This window comes from Pecten maximus, chromosome 5 (assembly GCF_902652985.1).
Source record: "Pecten maximus chromosome 5, xPecMax1.1, whole genome shotgun sequence".
Taxonomy (NCBI): domain Eukaryota; kingdom Metazoa; phylum Mollusca; class Bivalvia; order Pectinida; family Pectinidae; genus Pecten; species Pecten maximus.
In genome coordinates, this window is record NC_047019.1 from 37431396 (window position 1) to 37459003 (window position 27608).

Consider the following 27608-nt stretch of genomic DNA (forward strand, 5'->3'; position numbering starts at 1 on the left):
TGATATATACAAGTCTATGATGCTGTCTGCAGGGTCAGAGGACTGAAGTATGAAAAAACTCGCTACTGGTTTCATTCGCCGTCGATGAAAATTACACTTGCACTATCGCGATAGTGCATTTTTCACAAGGGGTCGAGGATGATATGAATATGGAAACCCTTCCTGTAAAATTGATCCTATGATTCCGGATTTTTTTTGTTTCCGCCCACTTGTTCTTTAGGAATTCGAAGGTACTTCCTCTGCTTCAAAATTGATCACGTGACTAATTAGCATAAGCACGCAGCCATTTTGGGAAGCAAAAGGGACAAAGACGACGCATTGGGAACCATTCTGTTTCAACATGTCGGAAAAAACAGCAGCTAAACCAGTAGCGCCTGCTAAGAAAGAAACAACTGAAAACAAAGCACCAACACCGAACAAAAACAAATCTCAACAGGACGGGAATAAACATCCGGAGCAACAAAACAGAAATCGTGGTGGTCATGGGCATGGCGGCGACCGAGGTGGACAACGCCGTGGTGGTGGCGGTGGAGGACGGGGACGATTTAACAATAACCGTAACTTTTCGCAGGGAGGTGGAGACCGCCATTCTCATGGGGGACACAGGAATGCGCCCGAACATGAATCCAATGAGGAACCGTCTGGACCAAAAGAAGACCTAAAATTCACGGGACGCTGTCGTCTCTTTGTCGGAAACCTGACGCCCGATATTACCGAAGATGAGTTCAAGGCGATGTTCACAAAATTTGGTGAAATATCAGAACTGTTCGTCAATGGAGCAAAAGGATTTGGATTCATTCGGATGGTACGAATACTATTGTAATATTGACCTGGCAATCGGGGGGGGGGGGGGGGGGGGGGTTGCAGCACTTTTACCAGGTTTGGGAAAACCGCTTGGAAGTTTGATGATACTTTATCAGAAGTATGGTATATTTTTGTTTAAAAGTTCAGCCTTGGTGAATGTACAGATGTTTCACTCCCTTGCCTATTCGCATTAATTTAAAAAGAACAACAGTTGAGGTACTAGTGCTGGGAATCGCCATGATATTGAAGATCGATTATCGGGCTGTCAAGATCGATCGATAATCGATTATCGGCTGGAAATGGTTTTTAATTAGGTCCGACCACGTGTTAAATAAATTCTGGAAAGTCTGGATTCCGTCATATATTAGCAAATTAGTATAGCCTTGTACAAAACGCTGCACCGACCACGATTACGTAAGGTAGCTACAACGCTTGAATGCCGGCGTGGTTCAAGCGAGACATAACAAGAACAAGCGAAATGGATGTTTTATTTTGGTTTATTGAAAATAAAAGCATTCATAACAACAGTACGTATCTGAATAACTTCAGCCATTCAAATTAGAAACATATGAAACGATCTATTCATAGCCAAATTTCACAATCGATCTTTTAAGTGCAAAATCGATCTTGGGTCCAACTCGATTTAATCGATGTTTCCGGTTATCGTTACACCACTGAGGTACACCTTCGGCTACAGTAACTGTATTCTTTATGGATGAATGTTAGATACATAACATTGTAACAGCCGTGACTCACGAGCGTGTGTTATTGACACGAGCGTGTATTATTGGAAAATAATACATGGTTTTAAACCAATCAAAACTGGCGTTGCATAGCAAACATGGTAGAATCTCCGCTAATTAGGGAACTGGTCGCTCGTGCTGAATGAGAGCTTTGATTTAATTCCTAGTTGTCAAATGTTCAACTGATGGCATCCAGTATGTTAGAATGATAGTTGTTTGGGGTAAAATTGTAAATTGAAATGGATTTTAATTGTCAGAAATGAAAGTCATAGAAAGTATTACAATTGTAGGTTAAATTCATATAGAATGTCTTGTATACTTTACTACAAAAGACTTTCAGTAGATTAGTGTTTTAGATGTCGGTCATGGTCAACAAAACATGACAGGTTGTCTAGATCTGAGTACCTTTCTTTCCATGTTAAGTTTTAGTCAACACTAGTGTAAGGTTGATTTTAATTATTTTTCCCCCTCTAGGATTACAGAAACAATGCTGAAGCTGCAAAGGCAGCCCTTGATGGGACACAGAGGAAAGGTCGCAGTCTGAGAGTACGATTTGCTAATCATGGAGCTGCTATCCGAGTTAAGAACCTATCTCCATTTGTATCTAATGAACTGTTGCACCAATCCTTCTCCCAGTTTGGTGACATTGAAAGGGCCATTGTCTGTGTGGATGACAGAGGAAGGTCAAGCGGAGAAGGAATTATAGAGTTTGCTAGAAAACCAGGTGCTAGCCAAGCTATGAAGAGAATCAATGAAGGAGTTTTCCTCATGTCTGCGTAAGATTTCTTCTCAAAGCACATTGCATCCAGTTGACTTGCAAAAGTCAAATCACTTTCTCAAAAATCTAAAGGGTGAAAGCATAAGTCCACTTATACTATCCATTTCAGGTTTTTTTTTCTAGGGGCTTTTTGGGACCGTTCATGGGCCCCATTCCCAATTGAAATTATTTCATATTTAAGCCAAAATTTGCAGTTTACTCCTGAAAAAAATGTTTCCCAATTCCCCATTTTTCTTCCCAAAATGAAACAAAAAGACCCTTTCCCAAATCAGTGAGAAAAAGCCCTGCATTCATTTCCAAGAGTAAATCCATAAGGGAAGTCAAAAACATACTTCAAGGTTTTACTGGATGCCCTGAATACATATTATGGATCTAGTGTTTTGGGTATATAATAATATACTATAGACTTTCACATTTTATTCTGACAGTTTCGCCATCTCCCAGTCAACATTCTATGGAATTATATTATAATGCAAGATACAAGGCATTAAATGTTTAATAGTATTTTCTTGGAACTACTGTACATCTATAACATTGGTCTTATGTTGGTAATTATAAGCCAACATTTCCATTATTAGCAATGTGCACATGACTCACACCTATAGCTAGTTATACCCCAGTACAAGATATTATACTGTCTCGTGGTCTAAACTTTTTTTTTTATGAACGGGGAAGTTTATGTGTGACAACCACTCACTTTGCTTTTATTTTATAGGTACCCAAGACCTGTGTTTGTGGAGCCTTTGGAACAAAAGGATGAAGAAGATGGTTTACCAGAAAAATTCTTGCCAAGAAATGAACATTGCAGAAAAGACCGTGAAAAAGAGCCTAGATTTGCTCCTCCTGGATCTTTTGAATATAGATTTGCACAGAGATGGAAGGAATTAGATGATGTTGAAAAACATGAACATGATAGAGTAAAACAGGAAATGGAAGAAGCAAGAATCAAATTGGAGGCTGAAATGGAGGGTGCCATGTACGAGTTCCAAGCTGAACAAATCAGAGCAGGTGGGGTTAAAATCAACTTGCATACAGTATGTATAGGATTTAAAGTACTTTTGAGTCTGATGTAAACTAGTTGAAAAATCATTTTGGATGCAAGCCTGACCTTGGCCATGACATTTGACCTACTTTAAAAAAGAAAATTCAGACTTGGCCATAGTATGTTAAACGCACAAGATAGGGCTTTCATATTTGATGTCATCTTAGCTAGCCAAGGCTTCTGATTGCGTTACACTCCACGAACCCTTGGCAGATATAGTAAATCGTGTTTAAACCGTCTCATCCTGGAATCCCAGGGCATCCAATCAAATCAAGTTTTACATTCAGGCTTGGTTTCACAGTAGACAAAAATTGCGGCGCCCAGTTCAGAGCTACCTTGTTGACTATGTCATGGCATTTTAACTAAATACAGAGACCTACAAACTTTGGGGAAAAATTCTCAGTGTTTGATCAATTGATAGAAATTATTGATCACAGATTTCCTCAAAATGACACAAGCCTTCATATGTGTCTGTAAACATCACCGATGAAGTAATGCTCGTTTTGATTGGTCGAAAATTTCATGCATAAATGGTGGTAATTTCTAATCTCCGCTAGAGGGCTAGAACTGACGACTATATCTGCCAACTGTTCATGTAGTGTAACGCAATCAAAAGCCTTGACTAGTGAAGATGATTTGATGTGTGATAAGACTTAACAATTGGTACTATATTTGTGGACCTTGACAGTTACCTTTAATGTAGTTTAAAAACAACGAATTTGAATTTAACCCATTGTCTTCCGACAACAACTGTTTGCACACACAGTTGCAGTGTTTCATTTACCACAACATATTTTCCTCTAATGTCATTGTCTTAATATCTTGTGTGTGCAAGACACTCTTTCTTTGGCACTATATTGTCTCCTTGTGAACTAGGAATTTCTCTGATGTGTTAAAATATCTTTCCCCTTTCTAACACTGCCAGAATAGCATTTTAGAATAGTTTGGCCCATTCTCGATTGTATTTGATGATCCACTGGTTGATGCAAGTGTTCAGTAAACTTTGATGTAAACATCCATAATTAACTATTGTGAATATGAGGAGTATAAAAACCCACTTAGTTACATGTCAAAAACAGCAATATGAACAGGCTGAAATCTGTTGGAATTTCAAGGTCCAGTATTAGGAAGCATCATTACAAAAATGGCTGTCAACATGGATTTGTTTTGCATGATCAATTTGGCACAAATGACTCCATATTATTCAGATTTATAGATTACTAGTAAGATTATTAAAAAGAATGTTTTAAAAGTGTTTCGGTCATCCTCCATGAATTGAATTGAATTTAAATGTTGCTCTATCTGCTAAAACTTCATGGCCACTAGCTCTGGGTTAGTCTGAACGGAGCCTAAACTGAAAATTTATTAGCCCCAGGCTTCAGGCAAGTGGATTTTTACACCCTTGATTCTGCATCTGCAGTACTCATGTTAATTTGTTTACCATTACCATTGAGATTTTCAGCTCATGTATGATTTTTTGTTGTGCAGATTTGTTAAGACAACAAGAAGAACTCCAAAGACTCGAAGAAATGAGACAGGAACAGATGAGGCGTAGACAAGAAATGGACATGCGGTAAGTCTCAATGAAATTTAAGTAAAATTTAGAGCTGCAACTGTAATCACTGAGAAGATATATCACAGTGTAAATGGCACATTTCAGTTGGTGGTATTTTTTTTCTCGCATCACAATGCATGCACAGTTTTCCAGATTAGACTGTGTTCGATTTTCTAACGCCTAAAACCAGCATGTCGCCAGAAGTGTTTTGTCGAGTGACTTTTTAGAATTGAAAGAACATATTTGAAGACATTTTGAGTTCTGTGTAACTGAAACGGATGGTGTTAAATTGGCAGTAAAAGATGTCGCTATGTGTCAAGTCTTTATTTGCAGAATAATGTATCATGAGAAAGTATTGCAATACGTATCACATTATGAGGGAAGCATATTGTTGCAGCACTTGTAGAATGAAGGTCCTGTAACAGAGGAGATATTACCGGAATAATCTAATTTAATAATTGGCAATCAATTTTTGTACATAGTGTAGTCACTATCTAGATAACTACTTTTCAAGTTTCACATCAAGTTATATTCAAATTTATTTGGTCAACAATGACAATAATTTCAGTCGCCAGGAAGATAACAGGATGGTAAGAGAAGAAGAAGATCGACGCAGAGAGATGATAATGAGGGGAGAAGGAACTGGTATGAGAGGAGGAAGGGGGCCAATGGATGGTCACCGAGGCAATCAGATGGAACAGGCAAGTACTTGCAATGTGACCTGTAGGTAAAGTAAAGTTAAATGAAATAGTTCATTTAAGTAATGAGTACAAATGTATTTTACTCTTGGTATATTTCAGTATTATATGTTGTATTTAAAGATTACATTAGAAGAATAAGGTTTATTTAACAATAACTGATCATTCTAGATTACGAAATGGCATTTAATAGAGCCTGCAGCTAACAAGGATATGATTGATTTGTTACAGCAGGGAATGCGCAGTGATGGAATGCGTGGAGAAGGCATGCGTGGAGAAGGCATGCGTGGTGAAGGAATGCGAGGTGAAGGTATGAGAGGTGAAGGACAACGGGGCCGCTCTGGTGGGCCTCCACCGGTACCACCACCCCCAGCACCTCCAGCTGCCATGGGCATTGAAAATGTAAGGGTTTCTACCACTGCATCGTGTGTATAGGACTTGTGATTACCTTTATATCATCCACTGACTATGCAACATTTCAAAATAATTTTTCAGATGGTGGGAATTTACATTTTATAATTCAGGTTTCATACCCATTTGTACCAAGTTATGGCCCTTTGTTCGCCATGCATATTTTACTATTAGCTGGTAGAATGTCTTGTATTGAAATTAGTCTTCTTGATAATTTTTGTCTAGGTCAACATGTGTTGATTACAAGAATCATTCTCAAGATTACAATTTATTAAATAGGTATAATTTCTGTATTGCTAACAACAGAGACAACAGAATGAGGGATCAATGGGTAGTGGATTTGGAGGATCTGGTGGAAACATTGGAGGCGGAGGAGGCATGGGTAGCAATCAAGGTTCAATGCAAGGTCAAAGCCAGGGAATAGGAGGCCAGGGTCAGGGAATGGTATGTATCAATTTATTTTATACTGGTTCTTTGTTATTAAATGGGTTGAAAACATACAGTGTGACCTTGTTGCACATAAAACTTGGCCTTTTTATGAATACATGTCATTCTAGTGGAGTTGCTGGAATGCATTCATATGGTATTTTTGCAAATGTTGGATGATTGAAATTTCAGAGTTTAATGAATTTACAAATATTCAGATCTTTCAACTTTGATCAGAATGTAAAGTAAGAAGCAGTGTCCATTCATGGACATTGTCTTTCCTGCATGATTGACATAAAAACCATTTACAAAATAAACCCATACAAATATTCTCGAGAAACCAAAATGTTTTTGAGATTGTGAATGTTCTTTCGTTTACAATCTGTTGTGGATTATTTTAGAGAAATTGGGTGCTGTTTGCACCAGTTATATTTCTGAAATATTTCCGTTGATATTTCAAGCTTGTTCTAGGTTGTGTGTCCCTTGCATCATAAATAATAAACATAATAAAAACAGCTATTCACAAAAAGATCTGTACTTCATCACTGTTAACCACTTTGAATTAGAAGAAAAAGCATGTTTCGTCACTGTCAAATACTGTGTTGATTTAACATAACAGAGGAAATACACTGTTTATTGAAACAAAATGATGATGATCAAAAGTTTCTGAAGTGTTCCAGATGTTTCCTAACATCTCAGTTAATCATGTCCGTGATACAACCATCACCAATTGGTACTACCAGACAGGACTAGAAATCTGTCCCATCTGCAAGTCAATCCATCAGTTCACTTTGTATGCAGAATTTTGGGATTGTTTTGATGAAAAAATCATGATTTGCGTTCCCAATATTACAGGGACTATTTTCACCATGTATTATTTTGCCTCTGGCATATGTTGTACCATTTGTAAACCTATGAACAGTGAACACTGATGCTGTTATGTGATTAATGTTATATACTATGTTCCGAGATGTGTTGCAGTCCCGTATATGAACAACATATTAGAGAGATGTCCATAGGTACAATGTCACCAATATTGTAATACTTCAAATAATGTATCCTTTGATAACGCTTTACTAGCTGAAGAAGTAGTTATGATGAGCTAGTAATGCACTGATCAGAATGAAGGTGAAATAATGATTTAGTCTTGGCAGTCGGTTGTATTCTATGAGCATTTTCATTTGTTTTGGCATTTCTCTGGCATCATCAAAGACATGTGATAAAACATCTTTGTTATTGTAAGACGTTCCTGGCACACACAAAAACAGGGATCAATCTGGATCCCTATTCTTTGATTATATGAAGCATCTCTACTTCCTTCTCATATATTTGATATTCACTACTTTTCTGCATGAGTGATTAAAGCAATATCAGCAATTTTTAAAGAAAGAATTTGAGGTAAATAATGGAACTTGATAACCTTGAATTTGAGAGGTTTTCAATTGGGGTCGTGTATATGAAATCATCATGCATTGCTCCCACAAGAAAGTTGGGGAGGAGTATGCTGGAATCAGCATGTCTTTCTTTAGACACAATTTTGTACTGCTTACTCATCCCAGGTCAATATACAAAGGTTTTGTGTAATGGTTGATATCTCATTAGTCCTTAAATGAGTGTTTTTGAAACATGATCAACTGATATGACATATTAATGCCCATTATTTAAGACATTGGGTGTTTCTAGAATCGTTACTATGGAAACATGGAATATTGTCCAGATGAGTGTGTCAGGGGTTTTATATAGCTTTTAAAAATGAGAAGTGAAATATTCTTGTGTGCTTCACTGCTTTAGTTCATATAAATATTCATTAAGCCTCACTCCTTTCGTAAAGTTTTAGTTTTAGATTTTGGTCATTTATAAGATGGTGAGCTCTTTGTCATACTAAACTTAGTTTAAAGAAAATAATTTAATACTATCAATTTGTCATTCATCAAAAATGGGCCTGTCGATAAAAAGTTGTATTATTTGTCCGATATAGACAATAAATGCTTATCTTTATATAGGAAACTAATGAAATATGAATGGTAGAACTTGGGATACTTTTTTCTATCACTGATCCAGATTTAAGATAAATCTTTGACATTGGTAGTCCATCTTCAATTGAACAATTTTTAAAGAAAAAAATTTGGCTTGGCTTAATTTAGTATATAAATGCCAAAAGCTTAATGTTGTTTGTCCACATTATCTTCACTTGTGACCATGAATAATCCGAAAGTGTTAACCTTTCCTTTCTTTCCCTATATCAGGTTTAGGTGATAGATGATGATAATTATATAAGATTTGCATGTCATAGTAGGGACACACCACATTGAATTGTACTGTATATGTTAATACTACAAGGCCTGATGATGTGGTCGAACAAAAATTGGATGAAGGAAGGCAATCTCTACTCTGTAGAAACATTTGATAAAAAAAATGAATATCATTTCAACAACAGATTTGTTTTCCTGAATAATAAGATCTATGTTGTTATATTTTGGTTTTTATGTCTCAACTGTGAAGAAAGGTGATGAAAGCGAGATTATGGTATTACTTTTCTTGCGAAGAATTAAACATCCAACTTTAAAGGTTGGCATTTTAGATCTGTTTCTCTAAAAGTGAAATATAACCTTAGCCAAACTTGGGATGTAGTTATTTAATGGTTTTCTCAAGTGTGAATTAATGCATAGTGGATATCTTAAGTCTGAATTAATGCATAGTGAATATCTCAAGTCTCAATTAATGCATAGTGAATATCTCAAGTCTCAGCAAACCTATCATTTACAGAATATATCCATAATTTATGATCAAGTGACTGGAAATTGGCAGGGTATTTTGTGTTCAGCTCAGTTCCTCCAAAAGTATCCAGTCTATAACAACCAAACATGGAATATGAAGTTGCATTGTCATATAGACATCTCAACACACCATATAGATTATGTGAATTTTATTTTTGAATTTTTTTTTCTGGGTTAAAAACCTCAAAATTTTGAGAAATTAGTAAACATCTTTATTGGTTTGCCATTTCATTTACAAATTAGCTAATAGTAAAATTGGAACAAGTTCTCGGATACATCAGGTGTATTTTGCTTCTCACTCATGAAGAATGATTTTTTGGGGCTTGAAATGTCATATTTAGATTTTGAGAATTAGTGATTTTGCAAAATTGTGCTTTTTCTTTTGCAATACATCAATATTTACTCGTTCCATAAGGTGTACAAGGTAGGTGTTAACATACCATACCATCACTTTATTTGGGGGGGGGGGGGGGGGGGGGCGCAGAAATTTTGGTTGATTTTGGAGTTTCCTTGCATACTATACTGATCAAGAAGGACAGGCAAGAAATATAATTGCTGTATGTGTATGTCACAAGGATGCATCTGGTATATTTCTCATGTGATTCAATTACCCTGAATTTAAAAGGATTTCATTGAAATATCTTAGCTGCTATTGATAAAACCCTGTAGTTCATCAATCATTTACAAGCCAGTCCTGAAATAATAAACAGCATCATCACAATCAGAAGTGCTCTTATCTAAATAACATTTGTATTATCAATGTATTGCAGACATTTATATAATGCTCTGCTATATGTGATGATTTTTACATGCACATTTTAAAAGGGGGTTGTACATCATATTTTATGTTCTATTTGAAAGATATGCGATGTGATAATATTTTAATGTATTAGATATCTGTGAAAATGAGAATATCAGAAAATATTTGGGGAAGCGAGAACGACCTTGACGGACTATCATATTGAAATGAAATGCCAGCTTACTTCAGAAGTTGATGGTTTTGATGTCTCATATACATGTGTGTATGGATTACAGATGATGAAACATGCTTTTTGTTGTTATTCTGCATTTTTATAAAATCCAAAGTAAAAAAGATGTTTTGATGATAAAAACAAGCACCTTTACATTGTGAAATTAATGTGATTTCGGATTGATAAATTAATGTGATTTTGAATTACACACAGTGATGAACCCAGTACAGATTCTTAAATATATAACTTGATGGAATTATTCATCATGATCAGTAACCAATGATAAAGGATAAACAGTACACCTTGCTCACAGCTTTGTATGTGCTTTAGTTTGCTGGATAAAATGTCAAGATACAGATAAAATAATGTTTCTGTTGTTAGATTCTGTGGATTTTGCTTCTGTCTAATGGTTCAGATTCATGTATAGAATTCTGTACTATTTAACAGGAATCCTTGATATTGTTCTTAAGTTGATTGTTAAGATAGTTCTATTTTCACCAACTTTCAGTTTAAACATTTTAATGAAGAGTAAACTTCAGTTGTTGATGATATCCATTAGCATTACCTATTAACTGACTGGTTTTGAAATTAATTTCATGTTTTAAACTAGTATGCTTCAAGTATTTTCAATTTGTTCATGTGGAATAATTTTCTTAAAACGTCCATAAAGAAATGTATGAGTTTGTGAAGTATTCGCTGTGATTCAGCATTACCTGTGACCATGAAAACTGAATGTTGTTTCTTTGTTTGAGAACATGGTGAACAAAAACAGTACAAGTTAACTGAAATAGATAAGGGTTTTAACCTTTGAAAGGCTCTCGTTGTATGAATTGTACTTTGTACATGTGGATTTGGAGTAACTACATTTGAATGTCAAATTTCATTGTGCTTAGGATTTGGATTAATTAAAATAGTACTCCTGACTGAGAAATGCGTTGGAATGTGATAAAACAAAAAATACATCCATGATAGAATAGAGTCCTGACAAGTAAATAAAGAAAAACGATAAGTGATTTTTGTTGCAGAAATATTTGTGGACACGGTACATTACTTATGCCTTAAACCATGACTATTTAACAAGATCATGATGCATATACATATATGTGTATACATGTATCTGTACTGTACAAAATACTCGCATAAAAATCTTTGATAAAAAACATATAAACTACCATTGATGCAAGGGACACAACCACACTTTGAAATGATTGAAATCTATGATGAGACTGTGATGGTCATAGAGAAACCTAAAAAGCAGTGTAATCTGCTGGCATGATGTGTGAACTTGTACATGTAATAATCTTGTACATACTTCATAGTTGTACATTATTTTTGTGTAAAGTTTCTTTCAGGATGATATGAAAATGATAAACCACTGTTATAGTTGATGAAGATGTGCAGTAACTAGTTACGCACATGATGATGTAGTGACATAACGCCTTGTGCTTTTAATGCTGTTTGGTAGGTATTTGATGGTGGATGTCTTCTATGGCTATTTTTGTAACTTTAAAAGCATGATAATGTTTCTCATCCTGCTCAATAATGATATTTTATTATCTTGTGTCTGTAGAAGTAACCTGTCCAGTTCTGCACTACGTTCATGTTTGTAGTGCATACTGGAAATATATGTATAAACTGTGATGGGATATATTGGAGTCCCGAAGAGCAGATATCCTCTACTACTGTTGTGTGTGATATTTGACCGTGAAACAAGATTTGTTACACTAAAAGGTATACAATGAATGTAGTAGTCACTATGTAAGACATTTTGTTTTGTAATCATGATCTATATATATATATATATATGTGGAGCTCTTTGACCTTGAAAATATGAACATAAGTTTGTTTGGAAAACATATATTGGGACAAGGGAGAAAGTATTGTAAGGCTCTTGGGACAGAATTATTTGTACTTACTGATAAGTAATAGTTGATATATATATATAGATGACTAGTCTAGTAATTTATTGTTCTTGTCAGAATTATTCATCAAATTACCAGGAGGAAATCTTTCTGATACCATCTTAAGGAATGGCATATTGCATTGTCTATTGACTTCATAAAAAGGTGATGTGCTCTGTCATGATGAATATAACGGTAATTCACATGGTACTGAAATCTTGTAAAGATGTTATAGGAGCTAAAGTATCTTGGTTTATGTTTTTGGCAGATGACTGTACATTCCAGGTCACATTTGCTTAAAATAGAAATTGTCAAACTGCGTATTCCATAAACTTTGATGATACATTGTAATTAAATTAATTGGTTGCAATTAAACAAGAAGTTGCAGGACTAAATACTTGACGTCACCAGGTTAGAGGTTAAGTTCATCGAGGTTATTCTGATACAAAGTGAGAGTGTGATGAGATATCATAATATGGAATGGTCAAGAGTTCAATGAGATATCATAGTATGGAATGGTCAGGAAAAGTTCAAAGGTCAAAGAAGTAATTTAAACATATTTTGTAATGAGTACCAAAACTGCTAATAATGTCTGGTGATTATACCACTGGTGTTTCTTATAAATGTTGAAATTCTATTCCCAATTCCAAGTACTGCTACAAGTACTTGGATCACCTGTTAGTAATAGTAAAACAAAAATGGGCCAAGAATACCTTCACAGATTGGTCACAAGGGAGGTAAGAAAGTTATTACTATATATATATATAGGTGTCATTATTTGTGAATCATGTAAAATCATTTCTGCATATAGAATGCTGTTCCTTCCACCAAATATCATCAATTTTACAGATTGACTTATCATTTGTTTTTGACACATTGCATAAGGAAGGTCAAAGTTAGTTCAACATATTTTGGTGTGTAAAATATGCATTTTGCATATATTGGAGCTATTCATTATAACACAATCAAAAGTAAAAGAGTAGCAGTTGACTTACGGGGGTGGGGTTAGTTTAAGAAATCAGTTAAAAATTATCATTATGGCATCATATCATGGACTTGATATTGGGCCTGTAGCATACTGGGGTGAAGGGCTACCAAGTTTGTTCAAATAAATGACCTTGACCTCCATTCAAGGTCACATTGGTGAAATAGGCTATAATCTTCAAACAACTTCTTCTCAATAACCAAGAGGCCCAGGGAATCTTCAAACAACTTCTTCTCAATAACCAAGAGGCCCAGGGACTTGATATTGGGCCTGTATTATGCTGGCGTGAAGGGCTACAAAGTTTGTTCAAATGAATAACCTTGACCTTCATTCATGGTTACATGGGTCAAATAGGCTATAATCTTCAAACAACTTCTTCTCAATAACCAAGAGGCCCAGGGACTTGATATTGGGCCTGTATTATGCTGGGGTGAAGGGCTACCAAGTTTGTTCAAATGAATGACCTTGACCTTCATTCAAGGTTACATGGGTCAAATAGGCTATAATCTTCAAACGACTTCTTCTCAATAACCAAAAGGTGAAGGGCTACAAAGTTTGTTCAAAGAAATGACCTTGACCTTTATTCAAGGTCACAGAGGTGAAATTAGGCTATAATCTTCAAACGACTTCTTCTCAATAACCAAGAGGCCCAGGGACTTGATATTGGGCCTGTAAAAGCATGCTGGGATGAAGGGCTATGAAGTTTTTTCAAATAAATGACGATGACCTACATTCATGGTCAAAGGGGTGAAATCGGCTTAAATCTGTAAACGATAACTTTGCGATAGCCAAGAGTCTCTGAAACCTGATATTAGGCAAATATTATGCTGGAATGAAGGACTAGAAAATTTATTGGTATGAAAAACCCAGCATACACTGATATTTGAATAAAGAGGTTATCAGCATAGTATGTGTAGAAATGACCTCAATCAACTTCAAAGTTGCGATAGAGCCAGGTGAGCGATACAGGCCCATTGGGCCTCTTGTAATACTATATCATGATTGCCAGATAGTATTTTGTATTTGGAACTAAGGATTAGTCTTTCTTGTTATTGATTGGGGAATATTGCAGTCAGCTTAAGCTTTATCAACATAAGTTGTAAGAATGTTGTTTGTGTTTTACTAAGGTTTCAGATTCAATACACAGGAATGAGTACTGATCATGAGGTTGAAAACATTGGGTTTTAATTTCTTCTTTTGACATTAGCCTCTGGCAGCACAGGTAGTGAATAAATTAAAAGCATTTATATGCTGAAGACATCTTTCCTAAACGCTAAAAAAAAAAAAAAAATTAAATAAAAGCTTTGTTGAAAAAACTACAAAATCCGAAAATGTATCTGGTGTTGATAACCATCTACTTGATTTTGATATTGCAGAAAGGCGTTATTTTTCATTTCATTTTGCATATTCTCAACATCTAGAATTTTAGTCGTGGAGCTTTGAAACCAAATTTGAAATATATATGAAGGCAGCTTATTGATTAAGGTTCATCTAAATAGCAAATCCAGTGATATTTTATAAGGCTGTAAATCACTACTGTGGTGCAATTCAACAGAAGTAACTTGATTTATTATTAGTATGTATCATTGCTCAGACCATTGACTTTACTGTTGATATGTAATTTGGGCTGAAATAGAAATGTACTGAAGTCTGCAAACTCATGTGCAAACCTGGTTTTGGTTTGGTCAGAAGTTTTTGGGTTTTTTTTGTTGGGTCTTTTTATATGTCTTGCCAAAAGTGAAGGGAAATCAAGACTATAAGGTGTTTGTTTTACAGAGATTTTTTAAAACATGGATCACGTGACAAAATGATTATTGCAATTCACTGATCTAATGTTTTGTGAAAAACATGAAATTATAGTGGATTTTGATATAATGTTCAAGAAACAATGTTAATATTATAATACTAACCAAAATCTTTAAAGATTTGGTAAAGATGAAGTGTTCATGATGAACAAGTTATTTCATTGCGAGAAACTGGGTATTGGTTGTTTGTCATAAAGCTATATAAAAGCAGTAGGGAAATTAATATGTACTTCAATGTTGACTGTTCTGAGGTACAGTTATCTGTATGTTTAAAATATACACCAGAATCTTTTTATGTTTATGTACAATATGTGGTTATTTTGAGACACAAGCTAATTTTAATATCATTTATTTATTCTATTGTTTTCAATGATTTTTGTTTTACTCAAATCAAAAGCCATTAGACTGAAGTCATCATATACCTGCAAGGAGCATTTTCCCAGTGCTCTTCTGAGCACTATGTAGAGGTAAGACTGCTTCATTGAACGAAAATCATTATTTCATGTTTGCTAATGAACCATTCTTCTTCCTTTTTTTCTTATGCCCGTGATGGATTAATCCTGAAAATGATGACCTCTACAACCATTTGTAAATCAATCCAAAAATTGATTGAAAATTGGTCAACTTTACCTTTGACCACGAATACTATACCTGCCTGAATTGTGATGGACATACACATTCAAATATGAATGTTTACCGTGACATAAAATATTGTAATTAACAACATCAGCGGCAGTCAAGATTTGATCAGCAAGGTGGTAACTACGGAAACGGAAACTTTGGGGGTCGTGGGGGTATGGGAGGCCAGGGTGGGGGCATGTCTGGAGGAAATGGAGGCAGTGGTATGCAGGGGGGTAACATGTATGGAGGTGGGGGTATGAGTGGAAACATGGGGGGTGGTCGTGGTGGTATGAATGAGCGCAGACGTCAGGAGGCTGGAGGACCCCGCGATGACTATGGAGACATGAAGAGAATGCGTCGCTACTAAAGCTTAATAACATTTTGTGGCTATGAACAAACTGAAGTCTAAGGAATATAAACTATGAAAATAGAGAATCTAGATTAGAGTTCTAGAAGACTGTCAGTTTTAATGCTGCCAATTGCAAACAGCAGTCATCAAGTGCAAATACTGGCTAAGTTAATGGCCGGAGAGTTAAGTGTGGTGAGGAAGGAGTATATTTAGAAACTTCAAAAACAGAAAAAAATAGTGTGTTACTGGAAAGAAGTAGTGTCAATGCCGTTTTGATACTTGTTCATTCAGAGATATGCAGAAGAGACTTGCACATTGATTTTAAAACATTAAATTAGATTCAGACCATGTTTTATGATAACCAATGATTCTGGATATTATCATATGAAGAATCATAAGTTAATGTTTCTGTGTGTCAACTTATTGGCTTTTCTGTCATCGATATCATTCATTGTATATAACCATTTCTGTTTCCTGTTGTGTCAGTAATTGTTTTAAATCCATGTTTCATTATATACATCTTTTGAATTTGGACAGGAATCCATAATCATGTAAAGAAATTTAAAGAAAAAGTATTGATTATGGTAATGTTCTACTAATGTCCTTTTATGAACTCATTACAATCGTTTCTATGTAAGCATATTCATATATTCACAATTTCATATTGATACCCTAAACAACCATATTTTTTTTTATTTGTGTATGTGTCCATTGGTGATGTAGAAAATTGTCAAAATGAATAAAATATTGTACTTGTAAACAACTTGCTGTATATTATAATATCACACAAGAACTAGATGAGTTAATATGGATTGTTGATTGAGACTTATAATGCCCCCTCTGTGTTAATGGGAAAGAGGCCAGACAGGAAGGGGTGTGGCATAGGTATGCATATATGTTACCCATGTCCGTCATTATCCATCCCATTCCAAATTGATGTCACCTCAGCGAATTCACTTCTAGGGGGATTTTTCGTAATTGCTACGGAATTTACTTTTAAAATACTGACTACGGATGTTTTAATTTAGCATGTTTATAACTTAATATCAACCCCCAAAAATGCATTCGTTACATATATTTCATGTTCAGTTTCTTAATTGAATTTCTGCATACATTTCGTGATCCGTTGTTAATCTGTTTTTCTAATCCATGAGCACTCCACTAATCTCATTCAAATAAATGCTTTAACAGACCAAGGCCAGAAACAAGCATTTTAAAGAATTTGCATACGGTTAGACATGTGTTGAAAATGGGGCGTTGAAAATGTGGAAACACATTGATAAAGGAACAGAATCGTTTGTTCTGTTACTCTAAAAACAGAAAAAAGCCAAACATTTCAAAGACAGTTACCAAATGGAATGGCCATGTCTGGGAGCTGATCAGGAAGGGAATTACGTTTGTACGCTGTTTGGTGTGTAGACTTTTCCTGTGCTCATGTAGATCGAAATAATTATCTATGGCAAGATAACTCTAAACAACACATTATTATGTGTCACCTAAATATAAGTCTTTGTTATTAATACCAATCATTTTCCCCAATACAATTGCCTAAAATTTCATCTCAAGAAAACTACAAATGCAAAATTTTGAGCTGCCTCCTGACTCGGGCATGCTGCTGCTGACAACAGCTCAAAACTACTGGAAACTACTGACAGGTACTGGAAAGGGTTCCCAAGTCTGGAAACAGTCAAATTAATTGATGTCCTCTTTCTAGCGATAACTTTTCTAAGAAATTTTCACCAAATTGCATATATGCAACACTAAAATATGAGCATACTTTTAATTAGTTTAAGTTTCCAAAGTTAGTCAAGGTCACTGGCACTAATTTGCATTTATGCAGGGGATATTGTCTGACCTGTTTAAGGTCTTACAGCAATCATACTCATAACTGAACAACTGTACATTTTATAGCATAACAAATACAAATTTTGTAGTTGTCTGTTAAGGACAATCATCTACAACAAAACAGTATATTTCTGTATAGTTGGGATATATTTGGGGTTGAAAGATTGGTTTTTGTGTCTCATGAGTGAACTTTATTAATATGAATCATTGACAGGGTGCATGGTGTCTTGAAAGGTACCTCAGTTTGGTTTTGATGCATTGGAAAGGCCTTGAATATGCCTTTCAGTTTTCCTTATACGTAAATTACAGATCTAGGAGCTAGACATAAGTAGGAGAAATGTGCTTCCCAGCCATATTGGGAGAGTCACTTCAGATTTTGGGTCCATGAATTCTAAGGTAACGGTTAAATGTGAATTGCGTTTTGTGTTACAAGCTGATGTCATGTTACAAAACCTGAAGAAAATGGATGAATTGGCACTGAAATACACTGAAGAATGAGACATTTACAAAAGATGGTGTAAAATGTCTTTATTATTCTGTATGACAAGCGTTCTTTATTTTTTTCTTTTATTTATATCAGAACTGTATACACCTATGATGATATTGTGCTATCATTTAAAATGCTGTATTAAAACTTGTTTCAGGTTAAATTTATCCATGTCAGCAAGTTTCTGATTTCCTCTGAAGATCTCTGAACAGATGCTATATCATATAGATTTTGGAGATAAAAATAGATCAAGCTTGATGTTCAATCAAAAGGAAGTATGGATGAGACTCTTTAAGAAGTTTATATATTTCAGATTTATAAGCACTACGGAATCATCATTATTTGATTGAAATCCAGAAAAAAAGGAAAAGATTCATGCCAAGTAGTATTGTAATCTTATTCCAAAATATTGTGAGATAATAATTTCACCTGTATATGCAGATGAGGACTCACCCCACTTTATAAAAACTACCACAGATATACTAATTATTGAAAGTCTCCTTTAAACTCATGTTAGAGCAGTAACTTATTTCTATCTAAAAAGGTCATTGTTGTCGTAAAGAATCATAACGGATAAAACCTTTTTACACCACTACCAGGGTAATTACCATTACTGATTATTGATCATGAATTGGATGGTCATGCGTTCATTGAATTCACTCCACGATTTAGTCCCCACCACAAACCAGGGGAGATCTAGAGGGCACTAGGATTGCATGGTGTCCTTCCCTACTTATTACACGTACAATTTGTTTAATACTGGACCTTCATATATACTTGCAATTGGGGAATGAGTTCACCTATGTTAAATTGTGTGCTGTGTAAACACAATACGTAGTTCACTATCTGGTTGGGGACTAATTTGCCTCTTTGCCTTCATTTTAACATCATTTATCAACAACCGTGTTGTACTATACTAATGGAACATTTTTATAATCCTTTCATAATATTTTACCAAATGATATATTCTCATGGCAGAAATTTCCTATTGTACTTTTAAATTTACCAAAAAGTGATTTAACACGGACTAGTGCTTACTGAGTTGAGTAATGGTTATGCAAAACTGATGATCTACGTTTGGAAGCGTAATTTTATAAATATTAATTGTAACCAGACTCAAGGAAGTGATGTCTTTTTGACACACATGTCAATTGGATTAAGTAGTTACACTGACATAATACATTTATATATCTGGCTATCTATAATATAATATGTCTTACATCAAGTAATTAGGATATCTGTGCATTTGTGAAAAAACTTGCATTTGGATGTTTGATGTTCAAATACATGCCTCCGAACCTAAAGAAGATGACCTTTTTATGTGACTGACCACATGAGAAAAAAAAGTAGTTAGGTTTCCTGTGCATTTGTGGAAAACTTGGATATTTGATGTACCAGTAGATGTCTCCAGACCCAAAGAAGATAACCTTTTACTGTATCTATGTGACTGACCACATGCAAAAAAGTAGTAATGCAGCTTATTATTTTGGACGACTGTATATTTTGAAGTCTGTCGGATGACAGTCATTGTAAGTATACTTCCTCAATAGAGGAATGGTAAGTATTTAATTTGTTCAGTCCCGATCCATATTTGTAGAGATGGGGAGGGAGCCATCTTGTACAGCTCAATGAGTGAAAGTCTTCACTGTTAATACTGAATTCAGCGTTTTCGAATTATTTTCCCCCTTATATATTTCTGTCTGGGTATATTAAATTTTGGCAAAACCAGCTATTTCATTGTTTCAAGAATGGGACACTTTTACCTATGCAATTCCTGTGTGTTGTGGTTATATTATGTCCTGTGAATTATTTGTGATACCTGGTAATTTAATAATTTCTAAAAAAAAATATGCTTTTGTGTTGAAGAAGCTGTGAAAAACGATAAAAACAACAGACACTTGCAGGTACTTCGGAACTTATTTTAAAATTGTTTACATAGGGTTTGTTTGAAACAGAAAACTAGGTATATGCTGGTTTTCGTGAGATGAAGGGGTTATATATACATATGCGTATTGACTGGATTATGAGGTGATGGTCAATCTTTTGGCCTACAATAACATTGAGTGTCGGAGCCGCGGGTTGTAGGGAATTACATTGATGATGATTATTTCACCCTTTTTGGGTTATTGTGTTGAACTATTGATCTCTTCAGTTTTATTTCAGGTGGTTTAACCCAGCAAAGACTTATCTATAAGCTTCTGACTGTAACTAGCTGCAGGAATAAGATCGTTCAAGAAACGGCTATGTGCAAAGATAGAGGCAGGCTTCACAAAACCATTGGCCTTTGCATATATTAGCGTTTCTGTATAATAAGCAGCGATGGACCCTCAAGAAGATGCACATGTTTTTCATCTCTAGAGATGGAGGATATTTCCTGTTATTGATATAATTAAGGTGTAGTTACTCTAAATGCAAGTGATAAATGCAAGTGAGAAAAATTCATTGATATCGAAAACAATGAAGCCTGTGTAGAAAATTTGTTGATGTCCTAAACAAGGAAATACACATCTACATTCTATCTATTGGAAAGGATTTCTGCTTAATTTTTTTTCAAGCAGAAATTTAAACAAGATTTAAATGACATGTTTTATCAACCAAATTCTTAATAATTGACTATTTACTTTTAAGTGAAACAGTTAAAAACAAAAACCAAAAAAAAAAACGTGCAGCACAATACTTCACGCTATCTTACTGAAGACTGAAAATATTGAAAGGATATATCACATGTGGAATTAAATAAGTTTGTATTTTTGCCAAAAAATAAATCATTGATGCTGTGCAGCATTACTTCATATGGTATGGTGTAAACTTTAGTGGGAATTATGGACAAATTGTGAACATGGAAACAAATATATAATGATGCCACCCCTGAAGTGCTGCTACCGTTTGTCTACTTCATTTAGATTCCAGATGATGACCTATTGATGGCTGATTACATATTTGATGCTTATTTCAATAAGTGCCTACAACGTTAACTTAGCAAGAGCTTCATTCCATCTGAATCATCTACTCATTCTCCATCGTCACCATTATATTGTGTACCCGATTAGGGGACTATTTATACTCCTGTCCTGACAATAATATAGTATGGCTCTGTACATGTCCAACCAGTGTTAACATTTGTTTACCTGGAGATCTCCTATCTATTATTTGACGGAACTCTTTGAAACTTAATATGTTTTATCTGATCATCATGATATATGTTTTTGTTGTTCCCTTATCAACAAAAGTTATTCCCCTTTGTTCATTTCAATATTTTGAATTTTGTCTGATCACATTTTACAAGCAATTGCTTTGAGTCCTTGGTAGGTTTTATATTCATATAAAATTGTATTTTCATGTTTGGCGTTTGATTCACCTTTTTTGGCGAAAGTTATGTTACCATTAGAATTAGACCTTTATCTATGTAGATCCTTACCCTCGGTGTTCACTGTTCAACCAATTTCTTTCAAACTTTGTAAACTTCGCAGCATCATAAAATTGTACTTTCTTGATGGAATTTTGATTCAGCAATCGATACTGCATTGCAATATTTGTATATATATTGTATATGTTCAAATAGAATTGTAATTAATAGAAATTGGCTTGGTCGCTAGATGAATAAACTTTTTTTAGGTCATGTGAAAATATGGTTAACTTCGATTTTGATTGGAAAATAGGATACCAAAAAATGCAACTGTTTAGTTTCTTTTTTAGTATTTTGTCTGAATATCGCCAATATATTCACACAGTATTTAAGATTTGTTGGGTTTTGTCCAGCACTTTCTGTTTAAAAACAAATGATATTAAAAATTGTCACAAATGTTAAGAAACAGTGATTCCGAAAGACATAAAGAAAGATGTGTAAACATTTGCTGTAATTTCTGTGTTCATAACCTCCCCAACAAACAAAAAAACATGAATGATGTAAAACTATTAATGTCAGAATGTATTGTCTAGAATTGCAAGAAGCAATACTGTCAGTATAACATTTAACATAATAGAATGTTGAAATATTCTTTGAAGCTTAAGTTTGCCTGGCAATGTACAGTACATAAAGTAGATTTCTAGGGAAGTTTTAAGACTGAAAGTTTCAAGCCATGAAAGTTTCAAGCCAATTTTGAGAGATGGTATCGTTTTACAACTTTATAATGGAAAATGTTAGTTAGGGTGCATGGATTGCTTACAATAACCATAATTAGTTACAAACATAAAAGCTTACTGGATACTAATAGTTGATCCTTATAGATGTTCTCCCTTCCTGTAAGTGTCCATGTTTATATGATTTCCACAAGGTGATGGGACATCCTTGTTTAATGTGTCATGTATCTAGTGTAGTATAAAAGGGAGAATTGACCACCAGATTGATGTTGCTTGTAACCGGAGCTCTACAGAATATGTTATACAAGTAATCACTCTTTGGAGACTAAACCTATGACATTTAGAGTCCATGGAAGGTATGTATTATATGAATTCATGTCCATATATTGTATCTATCTTGCTGCAAATGAGATTTGCACAGTAGATGTACGGTTAAAAACAAATGTGTAGGTCTTGAATATATGACCTTACTTTGCGAGATGTATGGAAGACACGCAGCGTAGATATGAAAGAGAAAAGAAAAATGTCCAATATGTTGTCTATTCTATCATTCCAAATTTGAGTTTTCATTTTACATGATTGGGGTGGATATATCTTATTTAAGATATTTAATGGAAGCAAAAACAATGTTGACTTATAAATGGCTGCATCAAGCAAATGTCAAGAAACCAGGAGTGATAATTGAGATTTAACCAATACATACTACAAAAATGGAGATCTTCTATTTCAATGATTCGCTTGAGGTAAATTAAATACAATGTTTGGGTTGGTGAAGTGAAACCAGTAATAGTCTATTCTGTAGGCTATCGTGCTCTTTAATATGTATACTCGTGACTTTGTAAGTTATGCTGATGTACACATGTACATTTACGATATAGTTCATGCTAGGAAAGCAATGAATGTTCTAATACGGCAAGACAAAATGTGTCAAAAAATGTTTACCTTTTGTCTGCTACGCCTGCAATATTGCTGTACTATATATATGTACCAAGAACCTTTGTTCATATAGTTGATGTGGGAGAAGGTTTATAATGTTTCTATATCACCGCAATGCCTCTCAAATGTCGGTATAATCTTTACATTGGCATTTTAATTGCTGCAACATTTTCATCCTTTGGCTGGAAGGTATAATTGCATATCAACTTGAATCAAGAATTTATTTGCATATATGGAGAAAACCTTTGTATTCCACGTTACAAAAGGCCCATGTCTTACGATAGTCACACATACAGCTATTTATCACAGATGAACCATTGGCCATTGTGATGGGTTACATGATCAGTGGACCAACTCTCTTCAGTATTTTTGATTAAATATAAGCAACTACCAGATCAGTATAAAATACAAAGATAAAACACATTTTGTTTAAATGAAAAGTAAATGTTTGATGATATTCTGATAAAGATAATAATTGAAACACTTTGTTTTAGAATAACATTTGTTTTTTTAATATTTTATCATGAGTATTGTATATTTTATATCTTATTTGTTTTTCTTATTTGTTTGATAGATGATTGCCTGCTGTGGATGAGGAACAATTACATGCACATTCATCATTAGAAAGGTACGCAATATTATTAGTTGAAAGATGATGCTGATTCTGATATTTATTTACAGTCGTTTTAACAACATTATTAGGTGCTGTGAAACAGCAGCCTTAAGCTGTCATCGCCAAATATCGCTAAATTCATTTGGAACTCTTGGAGAAATCAAAATGTTACTTATTCCAATGATAATGTTGATAAGTTCAGGATGGGGCCGAAATAATTTTTCCGAAAAACCGCTAACAACACACTAGCTTGTCTCCTTCCAAGAAGTATTTGTTTGTGATTAAGTAATATGATTCAAGCTTTTATATATTATATATTTGAAAATTAAGACATAACATTAGAAATGCTTGGAACCACATTTGATATAGAGTACTATATTTCTGTGATAAAGATATGTTTGGAGAAATTTGTTGATTGATCGTTTAGAATGATGAAATTAACCTGCATTTATGTTGTTTTATTTTCTAGACTAAAACTAAATATACCGGATAGTAACATCTACTGGTGATGGAAGGCTTGTTCATACTTTGTGACTCACCTTGATTCAGACAATGGTAATGAACGACTAAGTGACTTTTGTTGAATGGAATTCATAATCACCTTAAGTAAAACTCCATATCATAACAGTAATACAATATCATCCTCTTGTCTTGTGTATGTCTCTGATATGGACGTCACATAAATTTACCTGGTCAACCTATAGTTATATGGCTCTGATATGGACGTCACATAAATTTACCTTGTCAACCTATAGTTATATGGCTCTGATATGTGACCTATAGTTATATGGCTCTGATATGGACGTCACATAAATTTACCTTGTCAACCTATTGTTATATGGCTCTGATATGGACGTCACATCAATTTACTTTGTCAACCTATTGTTATATGTCTCTGATATGGACGTCACATAAATTTACTTTGTCAACCTATTGTTATATGGCTCTGATATGGACGTCACATAAATTTATCTTGTCAACCTATTGTTATATGTCTCTGATATGGACGTCACATAAATTTACTTTGTCAACCTATTGTTATATGGCTCTGATATGGACGTCACATAAATTTATCTTGTCAACCTATTGTTATATGTCTCTGATATGGACGTCACATAAATTTACTTTGTCAACCTATTGTTATATGGCTCTGATATGGACGTCACATAAATTTATCTTGTCAACCTATAGTTATATGGCTCTGATATGGACGTCACATAAATTTACCTTGTCAACCTATAGTTATATGTCTCTGATATGGACGTCACATAAATTTACCTGGTCAACCTATAATTATATGGCTCTGATATGGACGTCACATAAATTTACCTGGTCAACCTATAGTTATATGTCTCTGATATGGACGTCACATAAATTTACCTTGTCAACCTATAATTATATGTCTCTGATATGGACGTCACATAAATTTACCTGGTCAACCTATAATTATATGGCTCTGATATGGACGTCACATAAATTTACCTTGTCAACCTATAGTTATATGTCTCTGATATGGACGTCACATAAATTTACCTGGTCAACCTATAATTATATGGCTCTGATATGGACGTCACATAAATTTACCTGGTCAACCTATAGTTATATGTCTCTGATATGGACGTCACATAAATTTACCTGGTCAACCTATAGTTATATGTCTCTGATATGGACGTCACATAAATTTACCTGGTCAACCTATAATTATATGTCTCTGATATGGACGTCACATAAATTTACCTGGTCAACCTATAATTATATGGCTCTGATATGGACGTCACATAAATTTACCTTGTCAACCTATAGTTATATGTCTCTGATATGGACGTCACATAAATTTACCTGGTCAACCTATAGTTATATGGCTCTGATATAGACGTCACATAAATTTACTTTGTCAACCTATAATTATATGTCTCTGATATGGACGTCACATAAATTTACCTTGCCAACCTATAGTTATATGGCTCTGATATGGACGTCACATAAATTTACTTTGTCAACCTATTGTTATATGGCTCTGATATGGACGTCACATAAATTTATCTTGTCAACCTATTGTTATATGTCTCTGATATGGACGTCACATAAATTTACTTTGTCAACCTATTGTTATATGGCTCTGATATGGACGTCACATAAATTTATCTTGTCAACCTATAGTTATATGGCTCTGATATGGACGTCACATAAATTTACCTTGTCAACCTATAGTTATATGTCTCTGATATGGACGTCACATAAATTTACCTGGTCAACCTATAATTATATGGCTCTGATATGGACGTCACATAAATTTACCTGGTCAACCTATAGTTATATGTCTCTGATATGGACGTCACATAAATTTACCTGGTCAACCTATAGTTATATGTCTCTGATATGGACGTCACATAAATTTACCTGGTCAACCTATAATTATATGTCTCTGATATGGACGTCACATAAATTTACCTGGTCAACCTATAATTATATGGCTCTGATATGGACGTCACATAAATTTACCTTGTCAACCTATAGTTATATGTCTCTGATATGGACGTCACATAAATTTACCTGGTCAACCTATAGTTATATGGCTCTGATATAGACGTCACATAAATTTACTTTGTCAACCTATAATTATATGTCTCTGATATGGACGTCACATAAATTTACCTTGCCAACCTATAGTTATATGGCTCTGATATGGACGTCACATAAATTTACTTTGTCAACCTATTGTTATATGTCTCTGATATGGACGTCACATAAATTTATCTTGTCAACCTATTGTTATATGTCTCTGATATGGACGTCACATAAATTTACCTCGTCAACCTATAGTTATATGGCTCTGATATGGACGTCACATAAATTTACCTTGTCAACCTATAATTATATGGCTCTGATATGGACGTCACATAAATTTATCTTGTCAACCTATTGTTATATGGCTCTGATATGGACGTCACATAAATTTACCTTGTCAACCTATAATTATATGGCTCTGATATGGACGTCACATAAATTTATCTTGTCAACCTATAGTTATGGAGACCTTTAGATATCTGGGTATGGTCTAAGGTTTCTGGTATTCATATCAGATTTCTTTGTTTAGGGAAATGATCATTGTTGAAAATACCAAAGCAATGGGTGCAAGTACAGCCAATGTACGCCGACTTGGGCATGCAACACAGCCAAATTACAGACACGGGACATGCAGGATGTATGACATGGGGCGTGCAGGATGTATAAGACACGGGACGTGCAGGATGTATAAGACACGGGACGTGCAGGATGTATAAGACACGGGACGTGCAGGATGTATAAGACACGGGACGTGTATAAGACACGGGACGTGCAGGATGTATAAGACACGGGAACATGCAGGATGTATAAGACACGGGACGTGCAGGATGTATAAGACACGGGAACATGCAGGATGTATAAGACACGGGACGTGCAGGATGTATAGGTAAGCCCAACAAGAAATGGTAAAGATAACAAATACTGTCATAAATTATTAGTCGTCTCATCAACTGTTGAAATTATTATTTATACAAATTTATACATGAATCTGATTTTAGTAAAGTGATTCTGTAAATTTTAGAAAGTCTATCACAAGTTTTTCATTTTTCTGCACTGTCATCAAAGTAACATCTCTACAAGTCTCTTTTTATTTTTCCAGAATCTGATCTGGTTTGATGGGAGGCAAAAGAAGATGATGGAAAACAATTGGATCTTGATCTGACAATTTGAATTTGATTGTGACTTCAATGAATAAAACATTTGAAACTGATAA

The 27608-nt window shown here is 34.6% G+C and overlaps 1 protein-coding gene across 3 annotated transcripts; it reads left to right on the top strand.

Annotated features, from left to right (window-relative positions):
• The first annotated feature begins 243 nt into the window (after positions 1-243).
• Positions 244-27608, top strand: LOC117327958 (non-POU domain-containing octamer-binding protein-like). 3 transcript variants are annotated; one of them, XM_033885221.1, is made up of 11 exons: positions 244-805; positions 2022-2323; positions 3041-3333; positions 4856-4940; positions 5491-5623; positions 5855-6022; positions 6338-6475; positions 15627-23842; positions 24297-24382; positions 26925-27281; positions 27495-27608. In XM_033885221.1, the coding sequence occupies exons 1-8, from the start codon at positions 341-343 to the stop codon at positions 15882-15884; spliced, it is 1842 nt and encodes a 613-aa protein (XP_033741112.1). In that variant the 5' UTR covers positions 244-340; the 3' UTR covers positions 15885-23842; positions 24297-24382; positions 26925-27281; positions 27495-27608. The 3 variants fall into 3 exon arrangements, with proteins under 3 accessions (XP_033741112.1, XP_033741111.1, XP_033741114.1); XM_033885220.1 differs by having other exon boundaries at positions 245-805; positions 5852-6022; XM_033885223.1 differs by having other exon boundaries at positions 246-805; positions 5852-6022; positions 23789-23842.